The 21,399-nt window shown below is 47.3% G+C and overlaps 1 protein-coding gene across 1 annotated transcript in view; it reads right to left on the bottom strand.

Annotated features, from left to right (window-relative positions):
* LOC138748447 (cytochrome P450 2C28-like) overlaps positions 1-21,399 on the bottom strand; it is a 35,395-nt gene that overhangs the window by 8,936 nt on the left and 5,060 nt on the right. The window contains exons 2-6 of the mRNA XM_069908692.1: positions 15,425-15,587; positions 10,285-10,428; positions 6,527-6,687; positions 5,362-5,538; positions 622-763 (exon numbers count right to left, since the gene is read on the bottom strand). Of these exons, the coding sequence (XP_069764793.1) occupies positions 622-763; positions 5,362-5,538; positions 6,527-6,687; positions 10,285-10,428; positions 15,425-15,587 (787 nt within the window). The remainder of the gene's footprint in view (positions 1-621; positions 764-5,361; positions 5,539-6,526; positions 6,688-10,284; positions 10,429-15,424; positions 15,588-21,399) is intronic.

Raw genomic sequence — 21,399 nt, 5'->3', positions numbered from 1 at the left:
CAAGCTACTCTGACAGCTCGTTCTGAACACAGGATAGCAGGTGCAGGAGCGATGAGGTCAGGCCTGGAAATTCAGCGACGGAAGCAATTCCAATTGCCCATCTATGACCCACATGAACTCGTTCGATCTCCATTTTGCCTGTTGGTGCAGTGGTTGGTGAGGTGTCAAGCATGGTTGGGGGGGTGTCCAGTTACGCAAGTGTTACATTCCTCATGCCCCTTGAGAAGGCAGTGGTGAGACCAAGTGAATGGCTGTATTGTTGAGGAGGACTCTCCAGGACTGAGACACAGTGACAATGAGTGACCAGTGATTTATTTCCAAGCTGGAATCGTTTGCGGCTTGGAGGGGACTGCGGGATGGTGGTGCTCCCTCGCACCTGCTGCCTTTGTCCTTTTTGATGGGATAGGTCCTTGGTTTGGGAGGTGCTGTTGGAGAAGCCCAGTTCAGTAAGTGTGGAGAGTCTGCATACAACTTGACACACAGCAAGATCTTGATGAAGGGCTCGGGGCCAAAATGTTGATTATCGATCTTTACCTCCTGTGGACGCTGCAAGACCGGCTGAGTCCCTGCAGCATTTCTCTTTTTAAGGTACAGTCATGAGTAGGTTCTTGTGATACTCACCTTGTACCTCTGGGTACTTCAGGAAGAGCAAGAGCCCCCACTGCATGGTAGAGCTGGTGGTGTCAGTCCCAGCCAGAAATATGTTAAAGGTGGACATGAGAAGGTTCTCATCACTGAACTCTGACCATGGGTTACCTTTCTCCTGGTGAAGAGAAAACAACTTTGTCTTACCTTATTGCTATTAAGTTAGGGATGGCCAAACAACTAACTATGTCCCATTTTTAAGTGGCTCGTTGTAACATCACCATGCACTTCTTAATTTCAACACTAGATGTCGCTGCCATTTTGAACAATGACTAAACTGTTTTAAATTAAATTTAACAGCAGACAGAGACAGAAATGTCTCCTGTAACATGTGAGAACATCAATAAACTACTGAAATGCCAATAGTTAAACTGTTCAGTGGTGTCGAATAGTTATTTTGATAGAAAATGAATTTTTGACGGCACGGCACAGCAGTGAAAACTGCTGGGCTTAATATTGTTTGGCCTGTGACTCCTTGTTATTTTCTGAATCTGTATATCGTTAAAATTTGTTGCCCAACCTTTATTTAAAATAATTGGTGAGATCAGTCCGGTTGTAAGAAGTTTTCACAGTGACTTGTTTGGTATTTTCTCAGTGACACTCCCAAGTGCATTGTGAAATTGTAATGTGATCCCAAAGATTACTCAAAGTAATTACTTACTGAAGTCAGAGATTTCTTACCACCCACAAGCAACATGTTCTGCCTGACTAAAGAGTCAAAAGGTATGGCTTTGTTAGGCTGGTCCTGAGAACAGGGGAGATTTGGGTGAGGGTTGGTGTTAGAACGAATTTGTTCAACTCAGCTCTTCGAGATGCTGCTTTCAAGACCGTGGCTGAGTTCCCACCTCCGCAACATTCTGCTGTGTCCCACTATAACTGTGTTAAATGGAAGACCCTGAAGCACCAATCTGGGTATTCATGAAATAAAACATCACAGCACAGGATACAGGCCCTTCAGCCCACAATGTTGTGCTGCCCTATATAAACCTACTCCACTTCAGTCAAAAACACTCTCCCTCACAGCCCAAAACCCACCAGTTTTCTTTAATCTCTGTGCCTCAGCTCCTTTTAAACATCTCTATTGTACCAGCCTCCACCACCACCCCCAGTTATGCATTCCAGGCCCCCACCACTTTCTGTGGGGGAAAAAAAACTTAGCCCTGACCTACTTCAACTACCCTCCACTCACCTTAAACAGACGTGCACTGATGGTTGCAACTGACCCTCTCATATTCTGTGCTGCAGATTGTTCAACAGTCCCACACAGTGCCTGATACATCCTTCACTCTCATTACTGTCAAGTCAAGGATGAATCCTGAGGAAGTCAGGAGGACCTGCTTGGAAGCAGTATCAGCTTTGTGAAAAGCCACAGCACAGGCTGCCTGCAAACTGAATAAGGGCAGCAGTGTGCAGTGGACAGAGCCAAACCATCCTGCCCCCAGGAGATACAGTGGACAGAGCCAAACCATCCTGCCCCCAGGAGATACAGTGGACAGAGCCAAACCATCCTGCCCCCAGGAGATACAGTGGACAGAGCCAAACCATCCCTGCCCCCAGGAGATGCAGTGGACAGAGCCAAACCATCCTGTCCCCAGGGCATGCAGTCGACAGAGCCAAACCATCCTGTCCCCAGGGCATGCAGTGGACAGAGCCAAACCATCCTGTCCCCAGGGGATGCAGTGGACAGAGCCAAACCATCCTGTCCCCAGGGGATGCAGTGGACAGAGCCAAACCATCCTGTCCCCAGGGGATGCAGTGCACAGAGCCAAGCCGTCCTGTCCCCAGGGGATGCAGTGGATAGAGCCAAGCCGTCCTGTCCCCAGGGGATGCAGTGGATAGAGCAAGGCCATCCCACCCCCAGGGGATGCGATGGATAGAGCCAAGCCATCCCGTCCCCAAGGGATGCGGTGGACAGGGCAAGGCCATCCCGCCCCCAGGGGATGCAGTGGATGGGGAGGGTGGAGGAGGGGATAAGTAGCAAGAACATGCTGGACATGAGAGGGTGAAGGAAGGAAACCACAGGGAGGGGGAGAAGAGAACGTTGGAACAGGTAAAGGACCGATGGTTTCAGTGGAACCAGAAATTGGAAAATCATCGTTCATGCTGTTGGGTTTTAGGCTCCTCTGCTCATATGTTTGTCCTGGTTTCCATTTGGTCTCATTCTGGCAAAGGGACATAAGGGTAGGAGCAGACAGACACACCCAGCAGCTCATTCTGAGCACACCCTCTGCTCCCAGAGAGAGTGGAAAACAGGAACAAATAACAGCCAACATCACAGATGGGGGACAAATACAGACAGATAAGAAAATCTGCAGATGCTGGGTCACATGTGATGTGCAGAGTGATGGAGAAACCTCCTAACCTGCTGAACTGCTCCGGCACACTTGAGTTCAGGGCACTAGGCTGGAGGAGGTGATTCGCTGGTTCTCCTGAAAGGACTCACCCATCTAGTCTGTGCTCAACTATTATCTGCCTGGTTCTATTGATCTGCACCTGAACCATAGCCCTCCATGCCTGACCCATCCATGTACCTGTCCAAATTCTTCTTAAGTGTTAAAACTGAGCCGGCATTCACACATTCCACCCTTCCTCCACTCTGTGTGAAGAAGTTCCCCCTAATCTCCCGAAGCTTCTCCCCTTTCACGCTGGTCAGTGGGAGGAGGTGAGAGGGAGTTTCCACTCTGCCTGGGACTGTGGGTGACATGCCATAAGGAGAGTGGTGTGTCGGTTGGAAAGGAAGAGAGGGCTGGGGAGTTGCAAAAGGAACTGAAAGGGGAAGAGAGGGGACTCTGGCACCCATCACTCAGTGTTCACCAAGAAGCCCCTCTATGTGGGAGATGCCAAACACAGACACCAATCCTGTTGCAAGGTAGGAGTCATTCTTATTTGCCAGGGTATTGAAGGAGGCCATTTAGTCCATCAGATCTGTGCTAGCTCAAAATGCATCAATTTCATTTCCCGACCAATTAAGTTTGAGTTTGTTACTATCTGACTGTACATACTGAATGCAACCAAACCATGGTGCACACACAATACCCAGCACGTATAATCAAATAGATCGCATCTGTATTCGTTTGATAGTAAAGTATTTGGACCAATTTTTTGGGGAAAACTTTTAAGGGAGAAGATAGACTTTTTACATGGGTCATACATTTGATCACAGTAAGTACCTATGTTGTTCAAGGTGTTAGGAGCTCAGATAACTGGGCAGCTGCGAACTAGGGAAGAGTCTGTGGTTGAGGTGTCGGAAGCTCCAGTGGGCGGGCAGTCAGAGCAAGGGTCTGTGGTCAGGGCGTCAGGACCTTGGGTGAGCAGGAGGTCAGGGTGAGGGTCTGCGGTCGGGGCGTTTGGAGCTCTAGCTGGGCGGGAGGCCAGGGCAAGGGTCTGCGATCAGGGCCTTGGGAGCTCTGGCTGGGCAGGAGGTCAGGGTGAGAGTCTATGTTTGGGGCGTTGGGAACACCGACTGGGGAGGAGGTCAGGGCGAGGGTCTGTGGTTGGGGCATTTGGAGCTCCAGCTGGGCAGGAGGTCAGGGCGAGGGTCTGCGATCAGGGCCTTGGGAGCTCTGGCTGGGCAGGAGGTCAGGGTGAGAGTCTATGTTTGGGGCGTTTGGAGCTCTGTCCGGGTGGGAGGTCAGGGCGAGGGTCTGCGATCAGGGCCTCGGGAGCTCTGGCTGGGCAGGAGGTCAGGGTGAGAGTCTATGTTTGGGGCATTGGGAACTCCGACTGGGGAGGAGGTCAGGGCGAGGGTCTGTGGTTGGGGCGTTTGGAGCTCTAGCTGGGCGGGAGGTCAGGGCGAGGGTCTGCGATCAGGGCCTTGGGAGCTCTGGCTGGGCAGGAGGTCAGGGTGAGTCTATGTTTGGGGCGTTGGGAACTCCGAATGGGCAGGAGGTTAGGACGAGGGTCTTTGTCGGGGCCTTGGGAGCTCTGGCTGGGCAGGAGATCTGGGCCAAAAATAGGGGGTCAACCTTTACATGGGTCATGTGCAAAATGCAAGATTTTATGAACCAAATAAAGAGTGGATTGACTATGACATGGTTATATAAAGATATAACTTAAAATAAATACTACTCTTTTGGGTGATTTACCCGGTTACGGGTCACCGTTCATCAATCCCACAGCCTGCGGAAAGAAGCTATTCCCCAGCCTGGCCATCCTGATGTTGATGCTCCTGTATCTCCTTCCTGATGGCAGTGAGTCAAAGATCCCTTGTGCTGGATGGAAAGGGTCCTCAATAATTCTCTGAGCCCTATTTAACCAAAGCTCCCAGTGAATGTCGTCAATAAAGGAAAGGGAGACCCCAGTGATCTTCTCGGCTGTTTGGATGATCCACTGTATTGACTTCCCTGTACATCCTCTGTATGCTTTGCAGCTCTCGTCTGACTCAGGTATGCAACAGGACAGGACCCTCTCAGTTGTTCTCCTGTAAAATGTGGTTGAAATGGGGGCCGGAAGCTGTGCCTTCCTCAATGTCAATCAGTAGTTCAAAGCTCAGAGATCCTGCTTCATTCAGGGTGACACGGTTTGTGTAATGCTACCACAGCACCAGCGTCCGGAATTTGAATCTGGCACTGTCTGGAAGGAGTTTATACGTTCTCCTCGTGTCTGGGTCAGTTTGGAGATTAATTGGGTGTTATTGAGCAGAACAGGTTTCATGGGTTGGAGGGGTCTTCTGCCGTATGGTATCGTTAAAACTAAATGAAAAACAATGTCACTGACCTCTTCCATTTTGTTGAGGAAGCTGTCGATGAAGTCCTGCGACCTCCCTTCTGTGTGCATGTTCTTGTGAACCTGGATCCTCTCTCTTAGATAGTTTTTTATTCTGTTTGCATTTTCAAACAGCCTGTTGTGTGGCCCTGGGAGCCAATCCAGAAGGTTTGGAAGCAGATCGTACAGCTGGAGAAAGGAGAGAGCGAGAGGTGAAAGCGAGAATTACTCTGACCGAAGAAGACATTTGAAAAGTTGAACCATGTGATTGATTCCTGTGGTAATTCCCTGTGAAACATCTCCATGAGAATATTTCAGGGGATATGTATACTTTTTCTGGAGTTCTCCACATTATTATGCATATCTGGATTTCTGTGGTGTTGCCACCCATCTCAGATTTATGACTCTTGTTTTGTAAAATATTGATTTAAATTGTGGGTCCTGAGATTAATTGAATTGGAACTTGGAAAGGAATATCAGTCTGGAGACCAAAATTCTCTGGAACCTCACTATTCCACCTACCATTTCATTTCTTGGCCTGTGATTTAATCCCCCATCCCCCAACACCAACAGTACCATACCCCCTTCCTACACATTCCATACCACACCCCCTTCCCGACCCCTACAAATACCATACTACACCCCCTTCCTGTCCCCTACACATACATTACCACACCCCCTTCCTGTCCCCATGTACGTAGCATACCACAACCCCTTCCTGTCCCCTTCACATACCGTAACATCCCTTTCCCGTCCCCTGTACATAACGTACCACACCCCCTTCCCATCCTCTGTACATGCCGTACCACATCCCATTCCCATCCCCTGTACATACTGTACCACACCCCTTTCCCGTCCCCTGTACATACTGTACCACAACCCCTTCCTGTCCCTCTGCATATACCATAACCACAACCCCTTCCCATCCCACTATACACTTTAACTCACTCAAATCCCACCTTTAATGCCCCCACATACCCTCATTCTCACTCTCATAAACCTACTTCCATCCTCATTCCCCCAACCACACATTCCAAACACAAGCCTAGTCTTGGCCCAGTTGGAGGCGAGGATGTTGGAGCACGTCGTCAGCTTCTAAATGAGTGGACGGGGCTGGCAGCTCAGATGTGAGAAGCAGGGAAAGGCAGAGGGAGAGGAGATGGAGACATGGACTCACCTGACCCCAGGGACTACTAATGAACTTGATGTTCTCATTCATCATATTCAGTAAAGAGAGAAGCTTTGGATCTGTGTAGTCAAAACGGTTTCCAAATACAATCGCACACATGATGTTTGCTGTTGCACAGGTGAGTTGAAAGGAGGGGTCAAAGGGCGACTCTGGTGAGGGAATAAGAACCACACTTTGATTTGTTCCTAGGGTAGACCTCTCCAGTGTCCTGTCCTGGCTCACCCACATCGATGAAGGTGCACCACACCCTGACTTCCTCAGAAACCTGCAGAAATTTGGCACGTCACCTGTACCCCTTGGCAACCTCTACAGGAGCATCATATTGAAAGCATCCTATCAGACGGCATCATGGTGTGGGACAGGACTTTTATTCCTGGTTTATTTTATTTCGATCTGGGGCCCAGGTTTCAAATAAGCATATAACAGTTTACAGAGCGGAAACAGGCCGTGTCGGCCCTTCGAGTCTGTGCCGGTTCATTTGAACAACTCTACTAGTTCCCCTCTCCCACTCTCCGCTCATAACCCTCCAACCCCTTCATATCCATGTACACATTCCAACCTTCTCTAAAATGACAACTACTCCCCTTTCAATCTTCAGAGTTCTATCGTGTTGTGGTCACTCTTCCCTGGACAGTTTACAAAATAATCTGTTCTCTTTGCCCGGTATCCATTTACAACATTGTGTTCACTCACTGGCCCCTCAATGTGTCTGTCCCTCTCACACTCCAGAAATTCATCCTGCCCAGTTTGTACCTGTCTATATGTGAATAATCGCCACCCATGATTAGAGTCTTATACTTGGTACACGCATCTCGGCTTGAGTCATTCCCTACATTATAACTACTATTTAGAAGCCCATTTATGACATCAGATTGGACTGCTGTCATAAACCTCATCCAATTTTCTTTCTTCTCAATGATATAGACTCTTTGCAAAGGCTTGCATTATGGGGCTGAAGGACATCCTTCAGTGATGAAATAGTGACTTTACACAAAGGTCATTGAAAATAGTAGAACAGCAATAAAACAGAACATTACAGGCCGTTTGGCCCTCGATGTGGAGATGACCAACAAACTAACCCTTCCCCACCTCATACCATAACCCACTATTTTTCTTTCATCCAAGTCTTTTAAGCACCCCTACTGTTTCAGCTTCCACCATCACCCCCAGCAAGGCATTCCAGGCAAAAAGTAAAAAGACTTTCCCCTGATGTCATCCCTAAACTTTTGTCCCCTCACCTTGTACAGTCATCCTCTGGTCTCCGACCTGACTCTAAAGATGAAGTTTCCAAAGCAACAACTTTGATCTTTTTTAGCTGCATTAATTTGAAGGCCCTCTAGTGATTCATGGTGAAACCTTTAATTCAAGAGACTGTTTTGTAAGAGTGTGCTATAGGCTGAAAGGTGAGCTTTCTGTTCCAACATGTACTTAACTGATTCCCTGTGTAAGGTAAAACATCATGAGATGGGAATGTGTAAGGAGTTACCCTGTGCAGGGCTGTAACAAGAAGGGGAGGTGTCCTTGTACTCCTGTTAGGTAAAACATCATGAGATGGGAATGTGTAAGGAGTTACCCTGTGCAGGGCTGTAACAAGATGTGAATGCATCCTTGTACTTACAAGATAAGAGAGACATTGATGGATTGAGAGGCAGGAAGTTAGCAGGGAAAGGGTAGCAACAGTTTTAGTCATTGGACAAGTAATGATATGATGATGTTCTAAGCACGTATCCAAGGGTATAAAAAATCACCATTTTGCTGATAACGGCAGAATGCATTCTCCGACTAACATTGTTAGTCGCAAGTGTTACAATCCGGTAATAAAGAACAAAGAACCCTGATTTCGACTCAGTCTGGTGTTTGTCTCACTCATTCATGAACAAAGCAGACCTAACACCTGTTGAAGGCTCCTGTTGATTTTCTATCTCCTGCTCCATCAGATCACGTCCTACACCCTCAGAACTATCATCTCATAGCAGTTCTCCTTCAGGCACCCCTGCCTTCATTCCAAAATCATGGTACAACTGTGTGCATTTATTACTAACATTGTAGCCCCCTGAGAAAGAGTTCATCTTTATTGAGTCCGACAGAATGCTGGTGTTGGAGGAAGTCAGAAAGTTGAGCAGCATCTGTGGGAGTGGGTGAGGGAGTTGGGATGGGGGAGGTGGAGAAATGTCCTTGTTTCAGGTCAACACTCTTCATCAAGACTTCATATTTAGTTGCTCGATTTATACTCTGTGCATTTAAACATCACGATCAAAACCTTTCCAAGCTTTCTCTTAAACAAGAAGAACAACCTGGTTTCTCCCCAAGTCATTGCTCTTTTCTGTAATCTTGAAGGTAAAACAGGCCCTCAAATCTGTGTCGACCATTTCTACACCAATCTTACCCAGGAATGAAAGGGTTATCATATGAGGAGTGTTTGACAGCTCTTGGCCTATACTTGTTGGAATTTAAGAGAATGGGGGGTGGGTGGGGAGGGGGGGGTCTCATTGAAACATGTTGAATGTTGAAAGGCATGGACAGAGCAGATGTAGAAAGGTTGTTCCCCACAGTGGGAGAGTCTAGGACAAGAGGGCACAACTTCAGGATTGAAGGGCGTCCACTTAGAACAGAGATGTGGAGGAATTTCTTCAGCCAGAAGGAGGTGAATCTGTGGAATTTGTTGCCACAGACTGTTATGGAGGCCGGGTCATTGGGTCTAAAGGCAGAGATTGATAGGTTCTTGATTATCCAGGGTGTCAAGGTTATGGGGAGATGGCCGGGCAGTGGGGCTGAGTTGGAAATGGATCAGCTCATAATTAAATGGTGAAGCAGACTCAATGGGCTGTTCCCATGTCTTATGGCCTTGTGGACAATCCATTTTAATCTCCCCTCTGTTCAACCATGCTCTTGCTCCTAAGATTTGACTGCTCACCTGCACACTAGGAACCATTTCCAGTGGCGGTTAAATGACCAACCCACTTGTCTTTGCGATGTGAGGGAGAACTGGAGCTTCTGGAGGAAACTCACATATTTGTGAATTATTCTCAGAGTTTTTCTCCAAATACCATTATCAGGGGCTTAGATATCGCCCCATAGCAAATACCAGAGGTCAGACATTAGGGATTTTTTTTACACACACACAGAGATGGGGGCCTGGATTTCATTGTCAGGGGTAATGGTGGAGGCTGGAACAATAGGAACATTTAAAAGACTCTTAGATAGGAACATGGACATAAGAAAAATAGAGAGTTATAGGTGTGAGGTGGGGAAGTTTTAGACTGATGGGTTACATAGGTTGGAATAGCATGAAATTATTTTTTGTTCTATGTAACTGTCTCCACAAGATATAGAAAGCGATAATCCCACAGGGTGAGCTTTTGTATCAGGTGAAACTTAGTTCCCGTAGGTTGCCATTCAGATGAGGGCCTTGCCAGGAAGACCCACATCATAGATATGTGATCACATGGTCCCATTGCTCCTCTTCTCTGTCCCTGGTAGTGATGCAGGGTGTAGACCTCGGTCGAAAGAACCAAAGACTTGTTGATCCAAACCAAGGCTATTATTAGCAAAAGACAGGAGCTCTTCACAGGTGGCCGACCAGTCCGGAATGATCCGACCTGGCTAGGGACACAACCCTTTAAGGCCCAGACAGTAGGCGTGGCTAAGCTCTCAGCCAATCGCTGTAAGCACAGTCGAGATACTGTAACTATATGCATTGTTGATAGGTCTGTACTATCACACAGGGTTAACAGGTATCAACCAACCTCCAGCCTTCCTGATGACCTCCACCAGGCACTCTGCCTCCTCTTGCACAAAAGCCTCCAAAGTCTTGGCCCTGAAGCCCCTCAGAGCCGAGATCGCAAAGCTTCGAAGTTGGTGGGACCGACGTCCATTACTGCTGGCAATTCCTGTGGGATGTCAAGGCGGAAAGTGTGGGATGATTCCAAGAGCTGCTCTCTGAAGGGTTACCATATATAACAATTACAGCACAGAAACAGTTGTTCGGCCCTTCTACTCCATGCTGAAAATCTTCTCCCACATAGTCCCATTGACCCGCACCCAGCCCATAACCCTTTCTCGTCCATAGACCTGTCCAACTCTTCCTTAAGTATTAAAATCAAACCTGCATCTACCACTTTGGCCGGAAATACTCCCTAAACTTTTTTCCCTTCAATCTCAATCCATGTCCTTTTGTTTGAATCTCTCCCACTCTCAATGGGAAAAGCCTGTCCACATTGACTCTATCTGTCCCCCTCATAATTTTAAAGGTACGGTCCAGTGAATAAAGTCCCAGCCTATTTAACCTTTCCCTGTAGAGAAAGAGGCGGGAGCGTGCTGTGCTGAACGGACGTGAGTAGAGTGGTCATTTAGTCTTAATTAAGAGTTAATAATTTAGGTGGGGATTGCTGATCAGTGCAGAGACAGTAATTGAATAGGGAGTGCAGGTGGGAGTAATTAAAGGAAACTGGTTAGGATTGGACAGTGCTAGTGGTCACATTGGGTTGTGTATTAAAGTAAAGGAAAGATTTTTGGGAGTGGCAGCGAGTGAGCGGCCCAAGCGAGCAAGTGGGGGCACAGGTTGAGGACGAGTCACTGCACATTAAGGTAAGATAGTCTTTATTACTACTTCATTGGGGTAAAGGATGAGTGTTAGGGCTGTGTGTTGTTGGGAGTGCCAGATGTGGGAGGTCCTGGAGTCTTCCAGACTCCCGGATGTCCATATCTGCATTAGGTGTGTCGAGCTGCAGATTCTTAGGGACCGTGTTAGGGAACTAGAGCTGCAGCTCGATGACCTCAGGCTGGTTAGGGAAACAGAGGAAGTCATAGACAGGAGTTACAGCCAGGTGGTCACGCCAGGGCCACGGGAGGAGGAAAGGTGGGTAACAGTTAGGAGAGGGACAGAAAAACGTAAGGTGCCAGAGAGGAGCCCTATGACTATAACCCTCAGCAATAAGTACGCCTCTTTGAGTACTGTTGAGGAGGACGTCGAAGTTGGGGGGAGCAGCTGTGCCTCTGGCACGGGGTCAGCCCCTGTAGCTCAGAAAGGTAGGGAAAGGAAGAGGAGGGCAATGGTGGTAGGGGACTCCATAGTTAAGAGGTCAGATAGGGGATTCTGCGGACGCAGCAAGGAGAACCGGATGGTGGTTTGCCTCCCTGGTGCCAGGGTCCGGGATGTTGCTGCTCGTGTCCCGGATATCCTAAAGTGGGAGGGTCAGGAGCCAGAGGTCATGGTACATGTAGGTACCAATGACATAGGGAGGAATGGAGAAGAGGTCCTAAAAAGTGAGTACAGGCAGTTAGGTAGGGAGTTAAAAAGAAGGACCACAAATGGGGTAATCTCTGCATTACTCCCTGTGCCACGTGACGGTGAGAATAGAAATAGAATGAGGTGGAGGATTAACACGTGGCTGAAGGGGTGGAGTAAGGGGCAGGGTTTTAAGTTTCTGGATAACTGGGACCTTTTTTGGGGGAGATGTGACCTGTACAGTAAGGACGGGTTACACTTAAATCCCAGGGGGACCAGAATCCTGGCAGAAGTATTTGCTAGGGCTACTCAGGATCCTTTAAACTAGAATGGTTGGGGGGAGGGAGCAAAATAGTACAGAGCAGTAAGGAGAAGGTTAGAATGCAAACAAAGAAAATTTGTAGTAAGTATTTGAATATGGATGGGCAGGTGATAGAGAAAGGAAATGCTCTGGAAGAAGATGAAGGGCAATTGGCAGGAAAAGGAAATAATGTTGTTATTAAAGATGAGGGAAAACAGGGATTAAGAATTGGGAAATCTCTGAAATTCATCTATTTTAATGCCAGGAGTATTGTAAAAAAGGTGGATGAGCTGAAGGTGTGGATTGATACTTGGAAGTATGATGTGGTAGCGATTAGTGAGACATGGTTGCAGGAGGGATGTGATTGGCAACTGAATATCCCTGGGTTTCGTTGTTTTAGGTGTGATAGAATCGGAGGGGCAAGAGGAGGTGGGGTTGCATTGCTTGTCAGGGAGAATATTACAGCGGTGCCTAGGAAGGAGAGATTAGAGGGCACATCCACGGAGGCTATTTGGGTGGAACTGAGGAGTAGGAAAGGAGAGGTTACACTTGTAGGGGTGTATTATAGACCACCCGGAGGGGACCGAGACATAGAGGAGCAAATCTGTAGGGAGATAGTGGATATTTGTGATAAGCACAGGGTTGTAATTATGGGAGATTTTAATTTTCCACATATAGATTGGGAAACACATTCTGTGAAAGGGCTGGATGGGTTAGAGTTTGTGAAATGTGTGCAAGATAGTTTTTTACAACAATATGTAGAGGTGCCGACCAGAGAAGGAGCAGTGTTAGATCTACTGTTGGCAAATGGGATGGGTCAAGTGACGGAGGTTAGTGTTGGCGAGCACTTCGGGTCCAGTGATCATAATGCCATCAGCTTCAATGTCATTATGGAAAGAGAGAAGTCAGGGCCAAGGGTTGAGGTTTTTGATTGGGGAAAAGCTAGATTTGAGGAGATGCGAAAGGACTTGCAGGGTGTGCATTGGGACAATTTGTTTTATAGGCAGGATGTAGTAGAGAGATGGAAGTCTTTTAAAGATCAGATTTTGAGAGTGCAAAAGCTTTATGTTCCTGTTAGGTTAAAAGGAGGGGCAAAATGTTTTCAAGGAATATTGGAAACTTGGTTCGAAGAAAAAGGGAGGCGTACATTAGGTTTAAGAAGCATGGAATTAAGGAGATGTTTGAAAAATACATTGAAAGTAAGAGGAATCTTAAGAGAGGAATTAGGAAAGCTAAAAGAAGGTACGAGGAGACTATAGCAAGCAGGGTGAAAATTAATCCAAAAGGGTTCTACAAATATGTTAATGGTAAAAGGAAAGCAAGAGACAAAATTGGTCCCTTAGAGAATCAGAGCAGAAAACTGTGTGTGGAGCCTAGAGAAATGGGGGAGATATTGAACAGTTTCTTTTCTTCGGTATTCACCAAAGAGAAGGATATTGGGATATGTGAGATAAAAAAAAAAGCAAATTGGGTAAATATGGAGAATATAGTGATTACGAAAGATGTAGTGTTAGGGCTTTTGTGGAATATAAAGGTGGATAAGTCTCCTGGACCAGACGGGATCTTCCCCAGGACATTGAGAGATGTAAAGGAGGTGGAAAAGTGGATAATGAAGAAGGTTTTCAAGGATTGCAGAGGGATTTGGGCTGCTTAGAAAAGTGGGCTGAAAAATGGCAGATGGAATTTAATGCTGATAAGTGTGAGGTGCTTCATTTTGGTAAGAAGAATCAGAACAGGACATGCGTAGTAAATGGGAGAGCATTGATGAATACAGAAGAGCAAAAGGATTTAGGAGTAATGGTACATCATTCCCTGAAGGTAGAAACTCATGTGAATAGGGTGGTGAAGAAGGCTTTTAGTATGCTGGCCTTTATCAATCATTGCATGGAATATAGGAGTTGGGAGGTGATGTTGAGATTGTATAAGACGTTGGTGCGGCCTAATTTGGAGTTCTGTGTGCAGTTCTGGTCGCCTAATTATAGGAAGGATATAAACAGAGTGGAGAGAGTGCAGAGAAGATTTACCAGAATGTTACCTGGGTTTAAGCATCTAGAGTACAGGGAGAGATTGGGCAGATTAGATCTTTATTCTTTGGAGCGTAGAAGGTTGAGAGGGGATTTGATAGAGGTATTTAAGATTATGAAAGGGATAGACAGAGTGGATGTGGATAGACTATTTCCGTTAAGAGTAGGAGAGATTGAAACAAGAGGACATGAGTTAAGAGTTAAGGGGCAGAGGTTTAGAGGTAACATGAGGGGGAACTTCTTTACTCAGAGAGTGGTAGCGGTGTGGAATGAGCTTCCGGGAGAAATAGTGGCGGCAGAGTCAATTTTATTATTTAAGAAAAAGCTGGACAAGTATATAGATGAGAAGAAGATGGAGGGTTATGGTCATTGTGCAGGTAGGTGGGACTAGAGAGGAGTGTTTGGTTCGGTGCGGACTAGAAGGGCCTAATGGCCTGTTTCCGTGCTGTAATTGTTAGGTTATGTTATGTTATGTAACTCAAACCCTGAAACCGAGGAAACATTCTTGTAAATCTCCTCTGCACTCTCTCTCTATTCTGTTTATATCCTTTCTATAATTTGGCGACCAAAACTGCAAAACAATGTTCCACATTTGGTCTCTCCAATGACTTACCACTTATGCCTCACACATAATCAGTATTAAACTGACATCTTTCAGCCCACTTTTAACTGGCCTATGTCCCACTGCAAGCTTCCTCACTGTCCACAACACCTCCAATCTCAGTATCATCCGCATACTTACTAATCCAATTTACTACCCTATCATCCAGATCATTAATATATATGACAAACAACAATGGACCTAATACTGATTCCTGAGGCACTCCACTCATCACCAGCCTCCAATTTGACAAGCAATTTTCCACCACTACTCTCTGGCATCTCTCATCCAACCATTGTTGAATCTATTTCACTACTTCCACATTATTACTAATGCATGAACCTTCCTAACTAACCTCTTATGCAGAACCTTATCACCCATGCCCAACCCCAACCTCCCACCCACTCATTCCCACTCACACACCTCAACCCCACCCACCTACCCTCCCACTCACTCACTCATCCCCACTCCAACCACCCACATCCCCACCCACCCCATCTCCCCATTCGTAATCTGATAGGTTTACGCCTTTTGATGACTATTTTAACCTCTCCTCCCATTTAAACCTGTACTAAACATCACCCCCAGACCCACTCCCTCTATCCCCTGCGTTGAGAAGATTTGTTCATTATCATTCTCTGTGAAACACCGTTGCCAACTTTAAAACTGCTCTCTGTGGAAGTCCCTGTGGTCAGGTCCAGATTCGAGGGTGGGTTTAGCTCCAGTCTCTCACCGTATCCATTGGTCACCTTCCTGATTGAAGGAACCGTGCCTCTGGCTCCAAAATCGTCTGCTTGGTTGACGAGGGCTTCTTTCACAGCTTTGAAGCCACAGAGCACCACTGCAGGTCGTGGACCGAACCATAGGGTGAACACAGGGCCGTACTTCTTGCTGAGCTGAAAGAACAAAGATTAAGGACTGGGTCTCTCCTAGAGAATGGCAGTTTATCCACGGACAGCGGGGAATACTGTGGGACACCAGGCTCACGTGCCGTACCCTGCCATCCTCATCCCATCCCTCACTGGCTGAACTCAGCTGGAAATCCCAAACCCACTCTGGACTCAGACTGGGAGATCGTTTCGTTGAGCACCTTCACTCCATCCGATGCAACAGCAAGGACTTCCCAGTCAACCATTTTAATTCCACGCACCATTGCCACACTGTCATATCTGTCCATGGCCTCTTGCACTGCCAAACTGAACCACAGACCACTACAGCACAGAAACAGGCACTTCAGCCCTTCTAGTCTGTGCCAAACTATTGTACTGCCAAGTCCCACTGACCATATCCTTCCAATACCCTCCCATCCATGTACCTGTCCAAATTTTTCTTAAATGTCAAAATGGAGCCCGCATTCACCACTTCACTAGCAGCTCGTTCCACACTCCCATCTCTCTCTGTGTGAAGTTCCCCCTAAACTTTTCCCCTTTCACCCTTAACCCATGACCTCTGGCTTCTATCTCACCTCCCCTCAGTGGAAAAAGCCTGTCTTCATTTACTCTGTCTCTCTCCCTCATCATTTTGAACACCTTGATCAAATCTCCCCTCTTTCTAGATGATCCTTGTATTCTGTCTTGGCATTTTCCAACCAGCATAAAGATCAGCCTCCAATATTCGTTACCCCCTTCCCAGTCCCTCACTTTCCCTCATCCCTCCTTGACTCCCTTCCTCCAGACACCCACTCTTTTCTCTTTCTCCTCCCATCAGATAGCATCTTTCTCAGCCCTTGGCCCTCTCCAACGCCCACCGGCATCCACCTATCACCTGCTGGCCCCTCCCTGTCTCCCCCCCCCCCACTTTCTTTTTCAGGCATCTTTCCGATTTCCATCAGTCCTGACGAGGGGCTCAGGCCTGAAATGTTGGCAGCCTTTTACATCCTATGGATGCTGTGTGACCTGCTGAGTTTCTCCAACACATTTGTGTGTTGCACGACCCAAACGTTTGCCAATATTCTTTGTAATCAGGGTAATTCTAAGCAGACAACTCACCTGCAGGGGTGTGGGGGGGGGGGGTGAACTGAAGAATCAGGGGAAATTGGCTCACTGCGTAGGTAAGTGATAAATTCAGCAAAGGGAAGCTGATGGCCATGGAGAGAGACCATGTTGCAGGAGGAGAGGGGTATAAGGCCAACCGTGGAATATTGTGTGCAGTGATGGTTACCTAACGGCAGGAAAGATTGAAAGGGTGAAGATAACATTTACAAGGATGCTGCTGGGACTTGAGGGGCTGAGTTACAGGGAAAGGTTACATTTGTTAGGAGTTTATTCCCTGGAACGTCAGAGAATGAGGAGATTTGATAGAGGTTTATAAAATTATCAGGGAGACAGACAGAGTAAATGTAGGTTGGCTTTTTCCCCTGAGGTTGGGTGAGATACAAACCAGAGGAGATGGGTTCAGGGTGAAAGGGGAGAAGTTTAGGGGGAACTTCTCACAGAGAATGATGGGAGTGTGGAACCAGCTGCCAGCTGAAGTGGTGAATGCGGGCTTGATTTTGACATTTAAGAACATTTTGGACTACAGCATGAATGGGAGGTGTATGGAGGGAAATGGACTGGGAGCAGGTAAGTGGTTCTGGGCAGAATAACAGTTTAGCAGAGACTAGATGGGCTGAAGGGCCTATTTCTGTGCTATAGTGTTCTGTGGGAAATGGGATTTCTCTCAGGGTAGGTGGCCTGAACCCAATGGGCTGAATGGCCTCCTCTTGCCATCATAAGTAAGTGTTCTCCACACTGACATTTGTTAGGGAATTGCAAGGATGCTAATTTAGGAATGATAAAAGAACAGAGCTGCCCTAAGAGATGGAAGGAGCTTTGAAGCTGTAGTTTCAGGGCGCCTGCTCCCTTTGTCTGCCTGTGCAGTGGGGTTCCTGGTGAGGGGAGCCTTAGTGAATAGTTCTGGGCCACCTTACATGCAGCAGGCTCTCCAGGCATGGTTTACTCCTGGTGGAGGTTCAACAGTAAGTTATCAAATGTAGGCAGGACATTCAGAGCCAATCATTTATCCCGAAATAAATCCATTATATTTATCTGATTTTTTTTGCCTGTAAACGCAGCCCTGATCAGCTCGGTCTCTCGGCTCAAATATTTCTACTAATTAAATTTACTTCCACAATGATCAATGGTTCTGATTGCTATTCAACATAAAACACTACAGCACAGTACAGGGCCATATATTCCTTCAAAAAAGCACTAACCCCTCCCTACCCCATAACCCACTATTTTTCTTCCATCCATGGGTCTGTCCAAGAGTCTCTTAAATGCCCCCTAATGTTCCGCCTCTACCACTATCCCTTGAAATGCATTCTAGGCTCCCACCACTCTCTGTGTAAAACACTTCCCGCTGACATCTCCCCCAAACTTCCCTCCCTTCACTTTGAACAAATGTCCTCTGGTGTTTGCTACTCCTGCCCTGGGAAACAGGCACTGTTTCCTCTCATAATCTTGTCGACCTCAATCAAGTCTCCTCTCATCCTTCTAACTGGCTGCCATTATGTTGGTTGTCCCCTGCCTGTCCTTCCTCACCAAATCAGAGCACAAAGGATCACGCTTTTGTCCTCCTGCCCTAATCCCTGCTCTCACATTCTGAATTCTTACCCCCTGCCAAACTAGTTTAAACCCTCTCCAACAGCTCTAGCAAACCTGCCCTCCAGGATATTGGTTCTCCGTCCAGTTCAAGTCCAGCCCATCCCTTTTGTACAGGTCAGACCTTCCCCAGATGATATCCCAATGATCTATAAATCTGAACCCCTGTCCCCTGCTCCAACTCTTCAGCCACACATTCATCTGCCATAACTTCCTGTTTCTATCCTCTCTGGCACGTGGCATAGGCAGCGTTCCTGAGATGACTTCCCCTGAGGTACTGCTTTCTAACTTCTTTCCTAACTCCATATATTCCCTCTTCAGGACCTCGTCCCTTCTCCCGTCTATGTCATTGGACCCCATGTGGACCTCGACATCCGGCTGCTCCCCCTCCCCCCTCCCCCCGCAGAATGCCATGAACTTGATCAGAGACGTCCTTGACCCTCGATTTGATTTGTTTGTCCTCTGTGCAGACTCAGTGAGAGTGAGTCAAGGAGGAAGTATGAAATTGTGTGGGGGCTGCGCTACTCTTTCAGAGATGCAGAGCTTACAGTTTATGTAGAGAAGGGACAAGTTTTTTTCCACAGGATGCTGTGGGTAAACATGCATCCAAATAAACAAACAGTTGTTTGGCACAGAAAGCAGAACTCATGAATCGCACATTTTGCAGCTATGTAAACGTTCAGAGGGATTTTTAATTCTGGAGCCAATCTCGTGGTCAGCTTTCACATTGGAATGGTGAATGAGAATTGTGGGGTCATCAGATACTATTGCAGAGAGATCTCGTGTAGCAACAGGCCCTTCAGCCAATAGAGTCCGTGCTGACCAGCCACATGAATCCCATCAACTCTCCCCAGATTCCACCACTCACTTGTGGCGATTAACCGAGTAACCCACTGCCCATTGGATGTTGGAGGAAACCAGAGCACCGCACCCACAGCAAACCCACAGGGAGAATGTGCAAACTCCACACGTGCAAACCCACAGGGAGAATGTGCAAACTCCACACGTGCAAACCCACAGGGAGAATGTGCAAACTCCACACGTGCAGCTGGAGATCGGGATTGAACCCAGGGGTCTCTGCTGTGGCGAGGCAATGGCTTTCCTCGATGTGCTCCCTCTCCCTGCTATGAGGATCAATTCTTTCCACTGGTAATCAGCCTCTGACTTGTAAAAAATCATTTCTTGGGCTGTGTAACTGCCTTTATGTCCCCTGCCTGTCCATGAGTTACCACACTCTAGTTACCAACCCCAGTGATGCCATTGGTTACGGTGTTGCATGAACCACTACACTAACAATGCCACCTTCACCAAGTAAGGCATCACGGGCCACACTTGTCCTGTTTTCACTGATCTAGTTGAATTTGGACAATTTCATTCTTTATATATTGGGTGATGAAACCAATTGTATTGTTCAATGTGGAATCGATTTACACCATTGGCCCATTTTTCACTGAATAGGGGTGGATTTATCCATCTATCCTTTACATTTATTATCTCTGTCCATACTGAAGTAATTTAATTATTGGCTGGTGTATTTTATCCACCTGTTTGGCTGCAGCAAGTAAGAATTTCAGTGTATCTCCCCATTGTAAACTAATCATTATTATTTGTGGAAATCGCAACCCCCAAGAGTGCAAATATCAATAATCCTTCCATTATGAGGAAAGATTGCGCAAATTGGGATTGTACTCTCTGTAGTTGAGAAGATTGAGAGGGGATCTCATAGAGACCTATAAAATCCTGGCAGGACTGGACAGAATGGATGGGGAAGGGATGTTTCCGATGGTGGGGGGAGTCCAGAACCCGGGGCCATGGTTCGAGGATAATAGGCAAACCATTTAGGACCGAGATGAGGAGGAATTTCTTTACCCAGAGGGTGGTGAATCTATGGAATTCATTGCCACAGAGGGCAGTAGAGGCAGGTTCATTAAATATATTTAAGAGGGAATTAGATCTATTTCTTCAGTATAAGGGTATTAAAGGTCACGGAGAGAAGGCGGGGACGGGGTACTGAACTTTAAGATCAGCCATGATCTCGTTGAATGGCGGAACAGGCTCGAAGGGTCGAATGACCTACACCTGCTCCTATCTTCTATGTTTTTATGTTTCTATAATAATGTCATTATCATCAGGTTCTGCAGTGTGGAAAAGCCCTTTCAACCCAACTGGTCCATGGTCACTGGTGGTCTGCCCACGCGAGCCCCACGTGATGACCCATGGTCTGCCCACGCGAGCCCCACGTGATGACCCATGGTCTGCCCACGCGAGCCCCACGTGATGACCCATGGTCTGCCCACGCGAGCCCCACGTGATGACCCATGGTCTGCCCACGCGAGCCCCACGTGATGACCCATGGTCTGCCCACGCGAGCCCCACGTGATGACCCATGGTCTGCCCACGCGAGCCCCACGTGATGACCCATGGTCTGCCCACGCGAGCCCCACGTGATGACCCATGGTCTGCCCACGCGAGCCCCACGTGATGACCCATGGTCTGCCCACGCGAGCCCCACGTGATGACCCATGGTCTGCCCACGCGAGCCCCACGTGATGACCCATGGTCTGCCCACGCGAGCCCCACGTGATGACCCATGGTCTGCCCACGCGAGCCCCACGTGATGACCCATGGTCTGCCCACGCGAGGCCCACTTCCTCATAGCCCTTTGAACTGTCAAAATGTCTTTTTTTTAGACGTTATAATTGTCCCAACTTTCACCACTTCGACTGGCAGCTCATTTCACATACCCATGTGTGAAAAGTTGCCCCTCAGGTCCCTTTGAAATGTTTCTCCTCTCACTTTGAATTGATGCCCTAGATTCCCCTCCCTGGGAACCTTATCCTGTCCCTCATGGCTTTGGAAACCTCTGCAAGGTCCGATTTGGAAGGAAGTCATTTCGGTAAAAAATAGTCTCTCCTCCAGTTGGCCTATCGACATATTATGTCAGGAAACTTTCCTGATATAAATTGCGCTCCATCCAAACCCCGTATTCTAAGATAATGCCAATCAATGTTAGGAAAGTTAAAATCACCCATCCTACAACCTTCTTATTTTTGAACCTTTCCAGAATCTTCCACCCTATCTGCTCCTCAATCTCTCTGTTACTATTGTGGGGGTGAGGGGTTCTTGC

This window comes from Narcine bancroftii, chromosome 13 (assembly GCF_036971445.1).
Source record: "Narcine bancroftii isolate sNarBan1 chromosome 13, sNarBan1.hap1, whole genome shotgun sequence".
In the NCBI taxonomy this organism is placed as follows: domain Eukaryota; kingdom Metazoa; phylum Chordata; class Chondrichthyes; order Torpediniformes; family Narcinidae; genus Narcine; species Narcine bancroftii.
The sequence above is the reverse complement of the archived record's forward strand: the minus strand, read 5'-3'. Positions and strand labels throughout refer to the sequence as shown.